The 18933-nt window shown below is 33.9% G+C and overlaps 1 protein-coding gene across 1 annotated transcript; it reads left to right on the top strand.

Annotated features, from left to right (window-relative positions):
* The first annotated feature begins 7687 nt into the window (after positions 1–7687).
* Positions 7688–9837, top strand: LOC129927867 (uncharacterized). The gene is made up of 2 exons (XM_056039476.1): positions 7688–8021; positions 8291–9837. The coding sequence occupies exons 1-2, from the start codon at positions 8014–8016 to the stop codon at positions 8940–8942; spliced, it is 660 nt and encodes a 219-aa protein (XP_055895451.1). The 5' UTR covers positions 7688–8013; the 3' UTR covers positions 8943–9837.
* The last annotated feature ends 9096 nt before the right edge of the window (positions 9838–18933 follow it).

Raw genomic sequence — 18933 nt, 5'->3', positions numbered from 1 at the left:
TTACTTTTGAAATAAATAAGAATGGATAAAAAATACCGGGAGGTGTTCGCTTTGTATGCCATTTCGCTGATGGGCCTTTCCTATAGATCTAGATCAGATCTTGTACTACAACTTGTAGTAGTTATACTTATAGATCTAGTAGTAAGTAGTAGTGAAATCAGATCCACTGAAAGTGAAAGCGAACTGTTGATAATCTAGATAAATCTATAGATCTAGTCTAGAATTAGATCACATGTGTATTGCAAGCTTTGATAGGCTTTACTTTTCTAATTATTTCTAAGTTTTGATTGAGAGACATCAGTTATGGCAAGGACTAAAAAAATGATAATTTGTTTAGTTGATCATCGAATTGCCACATTAATTTAATAGCCCGGAATAAGGCCTCTCTCAGCCTAGCTTGCCGGCTAAGTCTGGGTCTTATAAGTTCTAGATCTAGATCTAGAATTACAAATCTACAAGGTCTATTTATTTTTAAGTTTTTTGGCTACATATAGATTTAGAAGTTGAATAATAAGTCCACACGTAGTGTACAGAAAACTTTATCAGCAGTCGTCAATCGAACGTAAACCAATATGAATATGGTTGTTTATATTGGTAAGGGCGAAACCAAATACCGGAAATATCCAAATGTCGGAAATAATAGGATACTAGATCTATAAATAAATATTAGGAGATTATAAGACTTGTCTTCGAAAATCAAGATCTCTCTTAAACTGTCGCTTCTATTTATTTGAAATTTCGTACACAGGTTTCTTTTACCTCCTAGATGCTTACTAAGAACGGGTTTCGATAGAATAAAAACGTTGGGACCACAATTTGCGAAAAACCACAGGCTTGCTATCAAAGCTTTGTATTTTATTATTGGTATTTCCCAAATCAACTTAATAAGGAAATTATAAGGCTTGTCTCCGAAAATCAAGATATCTCTTAAACTGTCGCTTCTATTCAAGTGAAATCTAGTACACAGGTTCCTTTTTACCTCCTAGATGCTTATTAAGAACGGGTTTCGATAGAATAAAAACGTTGGGACCACAATTTGCGAAAAACCACAGGCTTGCTATCAAAGCTTTGTATTTTATTATTGGTATTTCCCAAATCAACTTAAAATAAGGAAATTATAAGGCTTGTCTCCGAAAATCAAGATATCTCTTAAACTGTCGCTTCTATTCAAGTGAGATTTAGTACACAGGTTCCTTTTACCTCCTAGATGCTTACTAAGAACGGGTTTCGATAGAATCAAAACGTTGGGACCACAATTTGCGAAAAGCCACAGGCTTGCTATAAAAGCTTTGTATTTTATTATTGGTATTTCCCAAATCAACTATAAATAAATATTAGGAGATTATAAGACTTGTCTTCGAAAATCAAGATCTCTCTTAAACTGTCGCTTCTATTTACGTGAAATTTCGTACACAGGTTTCTTTTACCTCCTAGATGCTTACTAAGAACGGGTTTCGATAGAATAAAAACGTTGGGACCACAATTTGCGAAAAACCACAGGCTTGCTATCAAAGCTTTGTATTTTATTATTGGTATTTCCCAAATCAACTTAATAAGGAAATTATAAGGCTTGTCTCCGAAAATCAAGATATCTCTTAAACTGTCGCTTCTATTCAAGTGAAATCTAGTACACAGGTTCCTTTTTACCTCCTAGATGCTTATTAAGAACGGGTTTCGATAGAATAAAAACGTTGGGACCACAATTTGCGAAAAACCACAGGCTTGCTATCAAAGCTTTGTATTTTATTATTGGTATTTCCCAAATCAACTTAAAATAAGGAAATTATAAGGCTTGTCTCCGAAAATCAAGATATCTCTTAAACTGTCGCTTCTATTCAAGTGAAATCTAGTACACAGGTTCCTTTTACCTCCTAGATGCTTACTAAGAACGGGTTTCGATAGAATCAAAACGTTGGGACCACAATTTGCGAAAAACCACAGGCTTGTTATCAAAGCTTTGTATTTTATTATTGGTATTTCCCAAATCAACTTAATAAGGAAATTATAAGGCTTGTCTCTGAAAATCAAGATATCTCTTAAACTGTCGCTTCTATTCAAGTGAGATTTAGTACACAGGTTCCTTTTACCTCCTAGATGCTTACTAAGAACGGGTTTCGATAGAATCAAAACGTTGGGACCACAATTTGCGAAAAACCACAGGCTTGCTATCAAAGCTTTGTATTTTATTATTGGTATTTCCCAAATCAACTATAAATAAATATTAGGAGATTATAAGACTTGTCTTTGAAAATCAAGATATCTCTTAAACTGTGGCTTCTATTTATTTGAAATTTCGTACACAGGTTTCTTTTACCTCCTAGATGCTTACTAAGAACGGGTTTCGATAGAATAAAAACGTTGGGACCACAATTTGCGAAAAACCACAGGCTTGCTATCAAAGCTTTGTATTTTATTATTGGTATTTCCCAAATCAACTTAATAAGGAAATTATAAGGCTTGTCTCCGAAAATCAAGATATCTCTTAAACTGTCGCTTCTATTCAAGTGAAATCTAGTACACAGGTTCCTTTTTACCTCCTAGATGCTTATTAAGAACGGGTTTCGATAGAATAAAAACGTTGGGACCACAATTTGCGAAAAACCACAGGCTTGCTATCAAAGCTTTGTATTTTATTATTGGTATTTCCCAAATCAACTTAAAATAAGGAAATTATAAGGCTTGTCTCCGAAAATCAAGATATCTCTTAAACTGTCGCTTCTATTCAAGTGAAATCTAGTACACAGGTTCCTTTTACCTCCTAGATGCTTACTAAGAACGGGTTTCGATAGAATCAAAACGTTGGGACCACAATTTGCGAAAAACCACAGGCTTGTTATCAAAGCTTTGTATTTTATTATTGGTATTTCCCAAATCAACTATAAATAAATATTAGGAGATTATAAGACTTGTCTTTGAAAATCAAGATATCTCTTAAACTGTGGCTTCTATTTATTTGAAATTTCGTACACAGGTTTCTTTTACCTCCTAGATGCTTATTAAGAACGGGTTTCGATAGAATAAAAACGTTGGGACCACAATTTGCGAAAAACCACAGGCTTGCTATCAAAGCTTTGTATTTTATTATTGGTATTTCCCAAATCAACTTAATAAGGAAATTATAAGGCTTGTCTCCGAAAATCAAGATATCTCTTAAACTGTCGCTTCTATTCAAGTGAGATTTAGTACACAGGTTCCTTTTACCTCCTAGATGCTTACTAAGAACGGGTTTCGATAGAATCAAAACGTTGGGACCACAATTTGCGAAAAGCCACAGGCTTGCTATAAAAGCTTTGTATTTTATTATTGGTATTTCCCAAATCAACTATAAATAAATATTAGGAGATTATAAGACTTGTCTTCGAAAATCAAGATCTCTCTTAAACTGTCGCTTCTATTTACGTGAAATTTCGTACACAGGTTTCTTTTACCTCCTAGATGCTTACTAAGAACGGGTTTCGATAGAATAAAAACGTTGGGACCACAATTTGCGAAAAACCACAGGCTTGCTATCAAAGCTTTGTATTTTATTATTGGTATTTCCAAAACAACTTAATAAGGAAATTATAAGGCTTGTCTACGAAAATCAAGATATCTCTTAAACTGTCGCTTCTATTCAAGTGAGATTTAGTACACAGGTTCCTTTTACCTCCTAGATGCTTACTAAGAACGGGTTTCGATAGAATCAAAACGTTGGGACCACAATTTGCGAAAAACCACAGGCTTGCTATCAAAGCTTTGTATTTTATTATTGGTATTTCCCAAATCAACTTAATAAGGAAATTATAAGGCTTGTCTCCGAAAATCAAGATATCTCTTAAACTGTCGCTTCTATTCAAGTGAGATTTAGTACACAGGTTCCTTTTACCTCCTAGATGCTTACTAAGAACGGGTTTCGATAGAATAAAAACGTTGGGACCACAATTTGCGAAAAACCACAGGCTTTCTATCAAAGCTTTGTATTTTATTATTGGTATTTCCCAAATCAACTATAAATAAATATTAGGAGATTATAAGACTTGTCTTTGAAAATCAAGATATCTCTTAAACTGTCGCTTCTATTTAAGTGAAATTTCGTACACAGGTTTCTTTTAACTCCTAGATGCTTACTAAGAACGCGTTTCGAAAGAATCAAAACGTTAGGACCACCATTTGCGAAAAACCGTAGGCTTGCTATGAAAGCTATGTATTTTATTTTTGATATTTCCCAATCAACTTAATAAGGAAATTATAAAGCTTGTCTTCGAAAACCAAGAAATCTCTTACATTGTCGCACCTATTAAAAAGAAATTTCTTGCACAGGTTCTTTTTACCTCCTAGATGCTTAGTAAGAACAGTTGTTGACAGATTCGAAATCTTGGAACAACCTATAGTGATAATCTGCAGGCTTGCTTTAAAGCTTTTGTATTTTATTTTTGGTATTTCCCGAATGATCTTAATTAAGGACTTAATAAGGCTTGTCTTCGAATCAAGAAATTTCTTAAATTAATTGTTGTTTGTAATCCATTTTTTTTTTGTGATTGCTTTTTCGGAATCGACATTTTTGTAATGACTGTTTTGAATCGGACCTATGTTGTTTTTTTTTTTGTTTTTGTTTTTTTTGTGGTTATTTAGAATCAACTTCTACTCTTTTGGGGGTGGCTGATTGAATAGACTTGTGCATTTTTCATATATGAACATTATTCGTAGTTTCTGTTTTGAATCGACCTGTTTGTTATTTGTAGTGGCTATTTGAAATCGGCTTGTGCTTTTTTTGGGGGGATGGATCTTTAAAATCGGACTTCTGCGTATTTAAGGGGGATGCACAGTGAGAAAACATCGATCTAGGTCAAAAATATCGATATTTTAAAATTAATTGATTTTAATAGTTTAAAATGTCTAGAAAACGAATTCCCTATCAGAATACTAAAAAAACTGCGCTTTATACATCAATTTTGTATTTTAAAAGTAGATGTATAAGCAAAATTTTGATGTTTTGGTTAAAAATCAACATTTTGTAAGCTAAAGTTGATAAGCTAATGTACGCTCTTATCCCTAACAGATGGTATCGATACAAAGGTCTACTTTTCTAGTTCCGATTATGTGCATGGTTTCTCATTCTATAAATATAAACTTTCAAAATACGTCACTACCTCTTTTTTTTTCCTATATCCTCATATACACACTCACTAAGCCATATTTACGCATGCGCACTATCAAAGCTACATTGGTAACTATGACAACAAAATTTACACGCATGCGCACATGACGTGAACCGGTCCTCCTTCTGTAAACATTTGAAAGCCTCTTCTTCTTATATAATACAGACGTTACTTCAAAAAAGAAGATGATTACGTCCTACGCGTCATGCATTTAGTCATGCATATTAACCAATGACTTAAATTCTGCCTCGATTCATTATTCAAACTCAGAAATGCCAACAAAAGGTTATATGTTTGGAAAGAAAAAACGTTACTGTAAGCCCAGAGGAAGACATGCTTCAAAGACAAATGCATAATTACAAAGCTAAGTCTAAATCTAGAGTTTTTTATTTACTAGACCAGCGTAAAATCACTTTGCTTCATCAATCTTTGAATTCGACAAACGCAACGTGTTTATCATATCAATGAATCACATCTAGATCTATATATATATAGATCTAGACATTAAATAAATATCATGAAAGTGATTGCAAACAGAGATCTATCCTTTTTAGATCTAGTATAGATTAGGGACATAGATCACATTAGAACTAGAATGACTAGATACTAGATATTCTAGATTGACTAGATCTAGATCTAGACATCAGTCACATCTAGATCTAGAATCTAGATTCTAAATCTAGATTATCATGTAGTTGTAGGACTTCAACTTGGTCTTTTTTTTTTTAAGATCTAATACATATATCAAGGTTCGTACGCGGTCTGGAAAAAGTCTGGAATTTCAAAATTCAGATTTCAGTCTTAAAAAAGTCTGGAAAATTGCTACTTTTCGATGCAATTTTGTTAAATGTCTGGAATTTGAAAAAAAAATAATCCGATGTCATTCAGCCCTCAGGCGCCGTAACCGGTAAAACGCTAGGCTGCTAGATCTAGTTGGGCATAGAGGCTTCCATTAATAGGCCTACTAGATCTATCTATTGTGAAAGCACGCGCAATCCACGGCATGTCGGTGAAATGCCAGCCAATTTCTAGACGGTGTACTGTAGACTTAAATCAGATTTAGTAATAGATCTAGTCCTAGACTAGTAACTAGTTTATTATGACTGCTGTTATCTTATCTTATATAATACAGACGTTACTTCAAAAAAGATGATGATTAGAAGATCAGATGTTATTCTATATTATCTAGATGGTCGATCAAATTTCAGTTAGCCTACCAAAGGTTGGGAAGTTTCTGGCCTAGATTTATTTATGCATGGGCGAAACTCCGCCCCCCCTTTTTTTTAAATAAAGAAAACAAATATATCTCGTCAATGACGTCAATATAGAATATATATAGAGAGTCTAGATCTAGATCTTGAGTCTAAACCAAAAATATTTGGCAACAAGAATGACTTACTAGATCTAGGTCAACTACTAGATTTAAAAGTCTCGATCTATTCGCGACTTAGATAGTTTACTAGATCTAGGTCTACTACTAGATTTAGTCTCGATCTATGACTATGCGCGACTTTTATTACTAGATCTATATCTGTTCTAGGTCTACTAGATCTACTAAATTCTACTAGACTAGATTACTAGATTTAGTCTTGATCTATGCGCCACTTCTTAATAGATCAAGGTTTTCTACTAGCCTAATGTTAGCCTCGATCTATGTGTGATTACCCCCCCCCCCCCCAATTAAATAAAGAAAACAAATTATATTATAATATATCTAGTCAACATAGAATATGCCTATAAGATCGGTAAAACTTCCCATCGAAGGCCCCTAGTTTTTTAGGTTAATTATTTGGCAGCTGTCTATGCGCACTTGAGTCTAAACTAAAAGACTAGGCCTTTAGAATGACTTCCATTACTAGGTCTAGAATTAGATTTAGTCTTCATCTATGCGCAAATTAGATTACTAGATCTAGGTCTACTACTAGATTTAGTACCTAATTTAGTCTCGATCTATGCGCGATTTCCCCTCCCCCCCCCCCTCCCCATTTAAATAAAGAAAACAAGTTATATTATATCTAGTCAACATAGAATATAGATCTAGATCTTAGTCTAAACTAAAAGATAAAAGACTAGAGCACAAGAATGACTTAGATTACTAGGTCTGCAACTAGATTTAGTCTCGATCTATGCACGATTACCCCCCCCCCCCTTTTTTTTTTCCCCAAATCTATTCAATGTAGAATATAGATCTTGAGTCTAAACTCAAAAACTAAAAAGACTTAGAATACTAGATCTACTACTAGATTTAGTCTTGATCTAAGTCTAGATTTAGATCTAGCATACTTAGCATATAGATCTATAATTATAATCTAGTATGGTTATGATATAGATTTAGATCAATATTATCAATTTTTACCCCGTTAAAAAAAACAAGTCAGTATTCACATAGGCATAGGCCTATTGTGAATTAGACATAAGTAAGCCACTACTACAAATTAAATTTTAAGTTCAATACAGTTAATCTATCTCTAGATCTTTATTTAAAATTATCTCCTCCAATAGAATTATAGGCCTACTAGAGGTAGGCCCTCTAAGCTAGGCTAGTCTAAATAAGTCTTTACTTTTTAACTAGTGTCTAATGTTTACGCCACTAAATATCTATATAAAAATTATAAAACTGTTGGACTAGTTATGAGATTAAGAATAAGATTTTACAACTAAGTTAGGCCTATTGAACTATATAGGGCCTATTAAATTTCCCAAGTCTAAGTGCTACAAGATTAGTGACTTTTTTTCCCCCTTGTACCGTATGTTCCTTAATAATTGAAAATTATTATTACACCCTAGTCCAAACCTCCCACAGTACGACAGGGGTTAGTTATTGGCAGGGTTTGAACCCAAGATCACGAATACAGCAGTCCAGAGCACATATGGCATGCTCAGGTAGCCATCCTTTTTACTGTTAGTAAGTCTGGAAAACATAAATGTCTGGAATTCATTTTCACAAAAGTTGTATGAACCATGATATATAGATCTACATGTAACATGTCACTTTACATTTTTTACTTTTGATGAATACAATATATGATTCCTAAAATGCATTATAAAATTTAAAATAATCTTTATGTTGTACATAAATAGATGTGACGTGTACTTTCATACTATTGAATTTTTTTTTAAAGAACCTCTAATTTTTTTTTATTTGTTTGCAGCTCTGTTTTGGATACAGCTGGATCTGAAGCAGCAACAACGCAGCCTGCAAGTGCAGCTGAACGAAAAATAATTCTAACTGCAATTACTAACGCTGATAACACCAATAAGAGGCTGCCTGAAGATTTCATATACGTCATGATGAATTCAATGGAATTGACCACAATGGTCTCCTTGTTGTGCTGTCCACATTGCTTCGACAAAAAATTAACCATGTGCATCACACAATCAAAAGGCATGGCTCATTTGATTAAAATCAAATGCCTAAATTGTGAAACATATTTGTGGCCTGACTGGACCTCAAAAAAAAGTAATAATGTTCATCTGGATATTAATGTCCGCGCTGTCGCTGCATTAAAAGAATCTGGAATCTCGCATTCTAAATTTGATAGGTTTTGTGGACTTATGAGTATGCCCTGCATGCACAGAAATACTTATAACAATCTAGCTAACATAGTCAACACTGCTATAATTGAAGCTGGTGAAGAATGTATGATTAGGGCATCTGCTGTTGTGCATGGAAGAAACATTTCACAACCTCTGACTACAGATGATAGAATAAGTTCAACAGGCTGTCCTGTTATTACAGTTTCTTTTGATGGGACTTGGCATAAAAGGGGCCACTCATCTCATTCAGGAATTGGCAGTTATTGATTTTGATACTGGACTCGTCATCGACACCGAAGTCCTATCAAATTATTGCTGTGTTTGTGATTCAAACTCTGCAGAACTAAATTTTGATGCCTCTAAGCATATGTGTCAAAAAAACTTCAGTGGCTCAGCAAATGCAATGGAGGCCGCAGCAGCATCCAAAATTTGTTCTCACTCTGTGGCATCAGAAAACTTGTTTATGGCATGATGCTGTGTGATGGTGATAGTAAATCACATTCATCTGCCATTACCAGCTCAGGATATGATGTAGAAATCTTAAAAGAGGACTGCATTAACCACATCTCAAAAAGAATGTTTAATGCTTTGAACAATTTAAAAATGTCTAACAAAAAAGAACTAAATTATAGGCTTACAAAGCCTAAAATTGAAAAAATTACAAATAACTATTCCAAAGTTCTGCGCCAAAATGCTCCTGACATTCAAAAAAATGAAGCTGGCTGTTATGGGCTCATTTTTTCATATGATGAGCTCAGACCTAGATCATAACCACAGGTTGTGTCCTGATGGCACTACATCTTGGTGTCACACTTTAAGAGATCAGAGGCACTAAAACAGCCATACAAAAAACATAATCAGACCATCACATCAGAAATAGGAAAACTGTTATTTCCTATAACAGACACAGATCTGTTAAAAACATGTTCAAGAATGGGAACACAAAACGCCAATGAATCTTTTCATTCCCTCATTTGGCAAAGATGCCCCAAAACAGAATTCGCAACATTAAAAACTAAGGACGGCGACATACCTTGCTGTTTTAGCCTGTTGGCATCAGTTTTTGACATATTAGGCGTTCCCTGGACACTAAAGAACATTTCTTCTAGTGAGAAAAAGCAAAATGTCAAACTACAGCTTGTTGTTAGAAAAAGAAGATCAATCACATGTGTCCAGGAAAAGAAGATCAATCACATGTGTCAAGTGTCCAGGAGAAAAAAATTGAAAAAATGAAGAATTGAGCATGAGCACCGGGCAGAGGTTCTCGAAGGTCCAACCTATCAATCAGGCCATTTTAATGAATAGTTTTTTTATTATCTATTATGTTATATTATGTAAATATTCCCCTTTTTTTTTTCATTTTTATGGTTGCAATAAATATTTTATATCATTTTAAAAACTTTAAATGCGTTTTTCTCAAAATGTATTTTTAGGTGCATGTTGTCCACAAGAATCTCAAAATCTTTAGTTCTGTATAATTTAGACTAATAATTTTTCACATGTAGTTTATTGATATTATATCATAGGTAATAGGCTGCAAAAATTTTCAAAATGTTTAATTTTCATAAAAAAAGAAAAATAATGATGTGACCGCAGGTGAAAAATGTGGTCGAAAAAAAATAAAAATTTTAAAAATTCATTTTGAGGTTATGATGCGACAAAATGTATTTAACCCATATACATTTTTTTTTAGTATACACTTCTTTCACTACATCTTTAATTAGGTGATTTAATGGCTGAAGGTTACAACCCATGACTTCTGAACCTGGTAAAGACAAGGGCTTTGAGATTCAGAATATTTATGATACCTCTAAGTCCACCAAACTCTAATGGGTACTAAAAATTAGAGTGTGGTATCAGCCAGGATAACCAACTACTTAGTAGGCTAAAGTTTATATTATTGATTAACATGCATGGCTAGATTCAGTGGCGTCACTAGGGTCGGTGTCACCCAGTGCGGTAGGCTCAGGGGGCCCCCACCCAAGGAAAACGAAATCTCTCCCTAAAAACAAACAACTATTGTGGGTTTTTTTTGTTTCTTAAAATTGAACAATAAAACTAAGCTAAATTATTGATTTGTTACACCCGAATTTAGGCAGTGTTATCACGGATTGGAAAGCAGGAGCCATCTTTCAAAAAGCACGGCCAATTTGAACAAACAAATCAATTAGCTTGGAGATGAAATCCACCTACTCAAAACAATCATTGTCCCAACGCCACCTTGAAAAAAGACTGAGCAGTGACGGCTGAGAAGGATCATTTGAATAACATACCGAGATAATGCTACCAATAGAGAAATATTTATCATTAGTGTCAATGTGTAATGCTGAGTTCTTGCTTCCTGAAGTACTCTAGACACGTGACAAGACGAATATTATAAACTAACTGAAGCTCGTTTCAGCAGACAAACATGAAGTTTATTTTACTACAATAATAATGCACTGCACTCCTTGTTAGTGCTACAAGTCAAGAAATAATAAACAATCCTATCCGCATAGCAGCGGTATCAAATGTATCAATCACGTCCGCATCTCAGCGGGTAACAATAAGAACAATTACTACTAGTGACACTGGAGCTTCAACTATAGATATCCATTGAAATACGAATAATACCTTAATATTCAATAAGCACATAATGAAATCAACTCTCAAATATTATTAATCAACAATCATTAGTCCATCGACTTTCATCCTATATACATATAGGCCTATATATACACCAGTCCAGGAAGCAACGTCCAACCTTCCTGGACCGGGAGCAAAACCTTACTGATTTGACTTGACTTGACTGAACTCAAAGTCAACTTTATTCATTCTACTTCCTGTTTTCTACATCAGGAATTCCACGTGTCTTTTAAACTCTTAACATGACGTGAACTTTAGATCATGCAATGTCAACTAAGACTGTGACAATTAGACAAGACGAAACATGTTTACTTAAGTCATCCTTAACACGAAAGCCGAAAAGAGGAGCGCAAAAACATGCCGTCAACGTTTAATCATGGTGTCACACCGATTCAAGAGGAAAGTGTAACGGACTTAGGTTAGTTCTTTGAGGGGCTATTTAAATGCCCCAATTGTATATTGTCAAGAGAGGGGTGTGTAAAAAGTGAAATTGTGTGTGTGTGTTTGTTTATTTTATTAGTTGAGTTGTAGATTGTTTTTAGCACGGGGTTTTTCAAGGGGGGGGGGAGGGGACAATAAGGTTTCCTGTGGTCCGTCTAGTCAGAAAGCTGACCTTGTCTGAGTAGGGTGTTGGTGATTGTTTTTCGGTTATTATGCCTAGAGTAAGGAGATATTATATTATTATTCTTGCTATGTGTGCGTACTGAATATTTGGGGTAATGTTATGATGTCATGATACCCTTATGTAATATATTATATTATATATTATATTGTTTGCAGTAAATAAATACTAATTTTCTACTCCTTCGTTGAGTGTACTTTATAATACTTGTACGCTTGTAGAGAACTACAGTTTGGGCATAAATTAGCTCTCAAAGAACTAACTTAAGTCCGTTACAGAAAGTAGCTGTGGAGAAAGCTTGCAGCCCTATGTGTCGAATAGCGCGCGAGCGCTTATGTCAATGTGTTTCTCAACATTTTGCATTAATAAAATGTTACTTTCGCCACTCAACTGATCAGATAATTTGTTAAGGAGGAGCGCCTTAATCTCACTCAGAGTTGTCTGGGGGGATCCCCGGGTGCCAAACGTTTTTCTACATTTCTAAGCTTCATAATCTCTTTCCCGTGGCGTGTACAACGTAATATTTTTCTCATAATAGGAAAATTACTAGTCAAATCAAACTGAATTCAGAAAGTTTAGTAAATGCTGATTCTAAAATGTGAGAAACATTCGAGGTAGAAATTTGTATTTTTAAAAGTTGTTTTTTTGGGAAAGTGCATTTTCTCGACTTGGCTGTCACCCCCTGATGGGTGCCACCCGGTGCGGCTTTGCACCCCACGCCTCTCCCTATAGTGACGCCACTGACTAGATTTAAACATGAAATGCGTAGGACGTATTTATCTTCTCTTTTGAAGTTATGTCTGTAATCTATATATATATTTAAGCTTTAAATGCATGTGAAAATATTAGAGTTAGTAAGGAAGATAATGTGAAGTAGATTGTAAACTAAAAGAAAATGTTTTTGTAAAATAAAATATTGTATTGTCTTCATCACCTCATATCTGAACACAATATCATAATAAAGAATAAACAAGATGTGCTTTAATAGGTTTGTTAATTGACCTCAAAACAAATTTAAATAATAAACAGGTGTAGATTCGACTGATGAGATATCGGTGGACTAATTTAATTGGCTGTCAAGTAAAAAGTTGATTAATTACAGTTATGATTGGCTTATTCTACGACTTTAAATTATTAGGCTACCAACGCAGTTTGCACAGCACTCAGAGAAAATTATTATAGTTCGCCAACAGCTATAGAGCACAACGACCGACCGCTTAAAAATCCCGAAATTAAAAAATCCCAGTCTTCACCAAGACTCGAACCCAGGACCCCAGGTTTTGAAGTCAAGCACTTAACTACTCAACCATAGCTCCACCGGATATGTTACTTACGTGTAATTATTTCATTGATTGCTTACTAGTCCATCTGACAGACACATCATACACACCCAGTCTTACATAAAGTAACTAATCTTTTACAGACCAGTGTAACAAACCGTGTTAGTTATTATAATGGTAGGGCTAAATTCATAGTTGCACGAGATTGTAAGATCCTGGTCAACAGGTCCAGGTGAAAGTGTGTAAGGACAGATGAGAGAGCGAGTTGGTGACTGGGGCACAAATGAGAGAGAGTGCATATACTTTCAGAGGGTTAGTTTAGACTATAGTTTGGGTTTGAGTAAGTCGAGAGCTTATTAGTAGGAAAGTCTTATCGTAGATAGTCCTTGTTGGTGAGCGTTGTATTTTCTTTTGCGTTTATCTGCGTACGGGACGTACTACTTAATACGTAAATACGTAGAATAGTTAATAAAGTGTTTCATTAACTATAAAGTTCTGAGATGTGTCTATTTAAAGAGTAGCCTATGTTCATAGGGCCGGATTTAGGACAGGACATGGTGGAGCTACTGCCCCATTGAATCCACAAGAAAGGGGCCTCCACAAGATTTTAAGTCTCAAAATTTTGACGTTTCAGCCACTTTTATGTTTGTTGGTTTTTGTTTAGAACATTGTGTCCGATAAAACTTTAAATTTTACGATTGACAAGAAAGAAGTGTATGCTTGTATCATGCTTACAACTTAGAAATGCAGTTTCGAATCTCTACGGCAGTGCGTCAAACCAGGACCTTACCCTCCACAAACTCAAAGAGAAATTAAATGTACCTTTATTGTTTAATTAAAAAAATACAATAAAAATTTTGTTTAAAGAGTCTATAAAGTATAAAGTAGAATAAATTTACAAGTAGGCCTACTTTGTTTCTTTCTTCCAAAACATGGCATATAGTTTTATTATTAATAAGTGGATTTTTTAATTTATGATTTTGAAAAAGTGTACGGGGCTCTACAAAATTTCTACCCCGGGGGCCTCCACATAGTTAAATTTAGCCCTGTATGTTCATGTTACACTTTTACAAGTTAAGATGTTTCTGTCGTCAAGAAGCTAACTAAGGCTTAGAGTCGCTTTCCAGTTACCCAACCCCCTAGACAATGACGTTTACAGCCAGGGCAACTCTTGAGATAGGCCAGCGGTTCTCAACCTTTTAAGTGCTGCAACCCCCTAATAAGATTCTCCACTAAGCATCGAACCCCAACCGTAATTTTTTATTCGTTCACGGACCAAGTTCAATCGCAATTGGCTAATGTTATAAAATCCTAATCGTAATGTCTATATTTGATATTAAACTGTTACTCAGCCCTGAGTTGTCAAGTTCTTTGAATTGGTTGTGTCGTGTGGTACAGTTTGCAGAGAATCTGGGTAGTGAGAAACGTTACAATATATATATCTTTGCCAGTGCTACAAAGCCAAGTAGCTTAATGACTTATAAGTAGATTAGCAAAGTATAAAAGATATAATGAGAAACAAGGTAGTCTTAGACCAAGCTTAATTTAATGATTTAGATAGTCTTTTTTTTTCTCAAGACTTTGCAGCTACCTTCGTGTACAAATAAAATGACATTGTGCAAAATTTTGAACGCCAGAGTCTTTAGAAAATGTGAATATGTTTATCTTCATGCATAGTGAAAACGAGATTGAATGAATTCTTGTGAATACAATGACATTGTGCTTATTTTTGTGTGAAATTAACAAATCTTTGGTAACGAAGTAACATTTGTTTACACTACAGATGATTATATTGTGATTCGCCTCCTGTAACCATATTTTCTTCATAGAGAATGTATGTTTAACTCTTATAAAATAATTGATTTAATAGAGAAAACTTTTTCAAAGTATTATTTAAAAAATTTAAGTGAGTTTACTACTTAACAGTACTTTGTAGTTGGGCTTCTAAGATTGTAATTGAATAACTTTTAAGGCCCTTTTTTCATTGCTCTTTTTATGGTCACTAATAGAAGTTGCTGTAAACTGGTATGCTCCTCCTGACATCCTCCAAAACTTAGTCAGTCATCATTGACACTTAAACATAACAATTCTCAATCTTATCATTGACACTAAGTCATTACCATTCTCAATCTAATCATTGACACTAAGACATTACCATTCTCAATCTAATCATTGACACTAAGACATTACCATTCTCAATCTAATCATTGACACTAAAACATTACCATTCTCAATCTAATCATTGACACTAAGGCATTACCATTCTCAATATAATCATTGACACTAAGACATTACCATTCTCAATCTAATCATTGACACTAAGTCATTACCATTCTCAATCTAATCAATGAGGTTAAGATGTTTCCATTCTCAATCTAATCATTGACACTAAGACATTACCATTCTCAATCTAATCATTGACATAACATTCTCAGTCTAATTAATGACACTAAGACATTACCATTCTCAATGTAATCATTGATACTAAGACATAACCATTCTCAATGTAATCATTGACACTAAGACATTACCATTCTCAATCTAATCATTGACACTAAGTCATTACCATTCCCAATCTAATCATTGACACTAAGACCTTCCATTCTTAATCTAATCATTGACACTAAGTCATTACCATTCTCAATCTAATCATTGACACTAAGACATTACCATTCTCAATGTAATCATTGACACTAAGACATTACCATTCTCAATCTAATCATTGACACTAAGTCATTACCATTCCCAATCTAATCATTGACACTAAGACCTTCCATTCTTAATCTAATCATGGACACTAAGTCATTACCATTCTCAATCTAATCATTGACACTAAGACATTACCATTCTCAATCTAATCATTGACACTAAGTCATTACCATTGACACTAAGTCATTACCATTCTCAATCTAATCATTGACACTAAGACATTACCATTCTCAATCTAATCATTAACATAACATTCTCAATGTAATCAATGACACTAAGACATTACCATTCTCAATGTAATCATTGACACTAAGACATTACCATTCTCAATGTAATCATCGACACTAAGACATTACCATTCTCAATCTAAACATTAACACATTACCATTCTCAATCTAATCATCGACACTAAGACATTACCATTCTCAATGTAATCATCGACACTAAGACATTACCATTCTCAATCTAATCATTGACACTAAGTCATTACCATTCTTAATCTAATCATTGACACTAAGACATTACCATTCTCAATCTAATCATTGACACTAAGTCATTACCATTCTTAATCTAATCAATGACACTAAGACATTACAATTCTCAATGTAATCATTGATACTAAGACATAACCATTCTCAATGTAATCATTGACACTAAGACATTACCATTCTCAATCTAATCATTGACACTAAGTCATTACCATTCCCAATCTAATCATTGACACTAAGACCTTCCATTCTTAATCTAATCATTGACACTAAGTCATTACCATTCTCAATCTAATCATTGACACTAAGACATAACCATTCTCAATGTAATCATTGACACTAAGACATTACCATTCTCAATCTAATCATTGACACTAAGTCATTACCATTCCCAATCTAATCATTGACACTAAGACCTTCCATTCTTAATCTAATCATGGACACTAAGTCATTACCATTCTCAATCTAATCATTGACACTAAGACATTACCATTCTCAATCTAATCATTGACACTAAGTCATTACCATTGACACTAAGTCATTACCATTCTCAATCTAATCATTGACACTAAGTCATTACCATTCCCAATCTAATCATTGACACTAAGACCTTCCATTCTTAATCTAATCATTGACACTAAGTCATTACCATTCTCAATCTAATCATTGACACTAAGACATAACCATTCTCAATGTAATCATTGACACTAAGACATTACCATTCTCAATCTAATCATTGACACTAAGTCATTACCATTCCCAATCTAATCATTGACACTAAGACCTTCCATTCTTAATCTAATCATGGACACTAAGTCATTACCATTCTCAATCTAATCATTGACACTAAGTCATTACCATTCTCAATCTAATCATTGACACTAAGACATTACCATTCTCAATCTAATCATTGACACTAAGTCATTACCATTGACACTAAGTCATTACCATTCTCAATCTAATCATTGACACTAAGACATTACCATTCTCAATCTAATCATTAACATAACATTCTCAATGTAATTAATGACACTAAGACATTACCATTCTCAAAGTAATCATTGACACTAAGACATTACCATTCTCAATGTAATCATCGACACTAAGACATTACCATTCTCAATCTAATCATTGACACTAAGACATTACCATTCTCAATCTAATCATCAACACTAAGACATTACCATTCTCAATGTAATCTTCGACACTAAGACATTACCATTCTCAATCTAATCATCAACACTAAGACATTACCATTCCCAATCTAATCATTGACACTAAGACATTACCATTGACACTAAAGCATTACCATTCCCAATCTAATCATTGACACTAAGACATTACCATTGACACTAAGACATTACCATTCTCAATGTAATCATTGACACTAAGACATTACCATTCTCAATGTAATCATTGACACTAAGTCATTACCATTCTCAATGTAATCATTGACACTAAAAAATTAGCATTTTAATCTAAAAATTGACATAACATTCTCAATGTAATCATTGACACTATGACATTACCATTCTCAAAGTAATCATTGACACTAAGACCTTCCATTCTTAATCTAATCATTGACACTAAGACATTACCATTGACACTAAGACATTACCATTCTCAATGTAATCATTGACACTAAGACATTACCATTCTCAATGTAATCATTGACACTAAGTCATTACCATTCTCAATCTAATCAATGAGGTTAAGATGTTTCCATTCTCAATCTAATCATTGACACTAAGATATTACTATTCTCAATCTAATCATTGACACTAAGACATTACCATACTCAATCTAATCATTGACATAACATTCTCAATGTAATCAATGACACTAAGACATTACCATTCTCAATGTAATCATTGACACTAAGACATTACCATTCTCAATCTAATCATTAACATAACATTCTCAATGTAATCAATGACACTAAGACATTACCATTCTCAATCTAATCATTGACACTAAGTCATTACCATTGACACTAAGTCATTACCATTCTCAATGTAATCATTAACATAACATTCTCAATGTAATCAATGACACTAAGACATTACCATTCTCAATGTAATCATTGACACTAAGACATTACCATTCTCAATGTAATCATCGACACTAAGACATTACCATTCTCAATCTAAACATTAACACTAACACATTACCATTCTCAATCTAATCATCGACACTAAGACATTACCATTCTCAATGTAATCATCGACACTAAGACATTACCATTCTCAATCTAATCATTGACACTAAGTCATTACCATTCTCAATCTAATCATTGACACTAAGTCATTACCATTGACACTAAGTCATTACCATTCTCAATCTAATCATTGACACTAAGACCTTCCATTCTTAATCTAATCATTGACACTAAGTCATTACCATTCTCAATCTAATCATTGACACTAAGACATTACCATTCTCAATGTAATCATTGACACTAAGACATTACCATTCTCAATCTAATCATTGACACTAAGTCATTACCATTCCCAATCTAATCATTGACACTAAGA

This window comes from Biomphalaria glabrata, chromosome 8, assembly GCF_947242115.1.
Source record: "Biomphalaria glabrata chromosome 8, xgBioGlab47.1, whole genome shotgun sequence".
In the NCBI taxonomy this organism is placed as follows: domain Eukaryota; kingdom Metazoa; phylum Mollusca; class Gastropoda; family Planorbidae; genus Biomphalaria; species Biomphalaria glabrata.
Note: the sequence above shows the minus strand (reverse complement) of the source record. Positions and strands in the feature narration are given on the sequence as shown.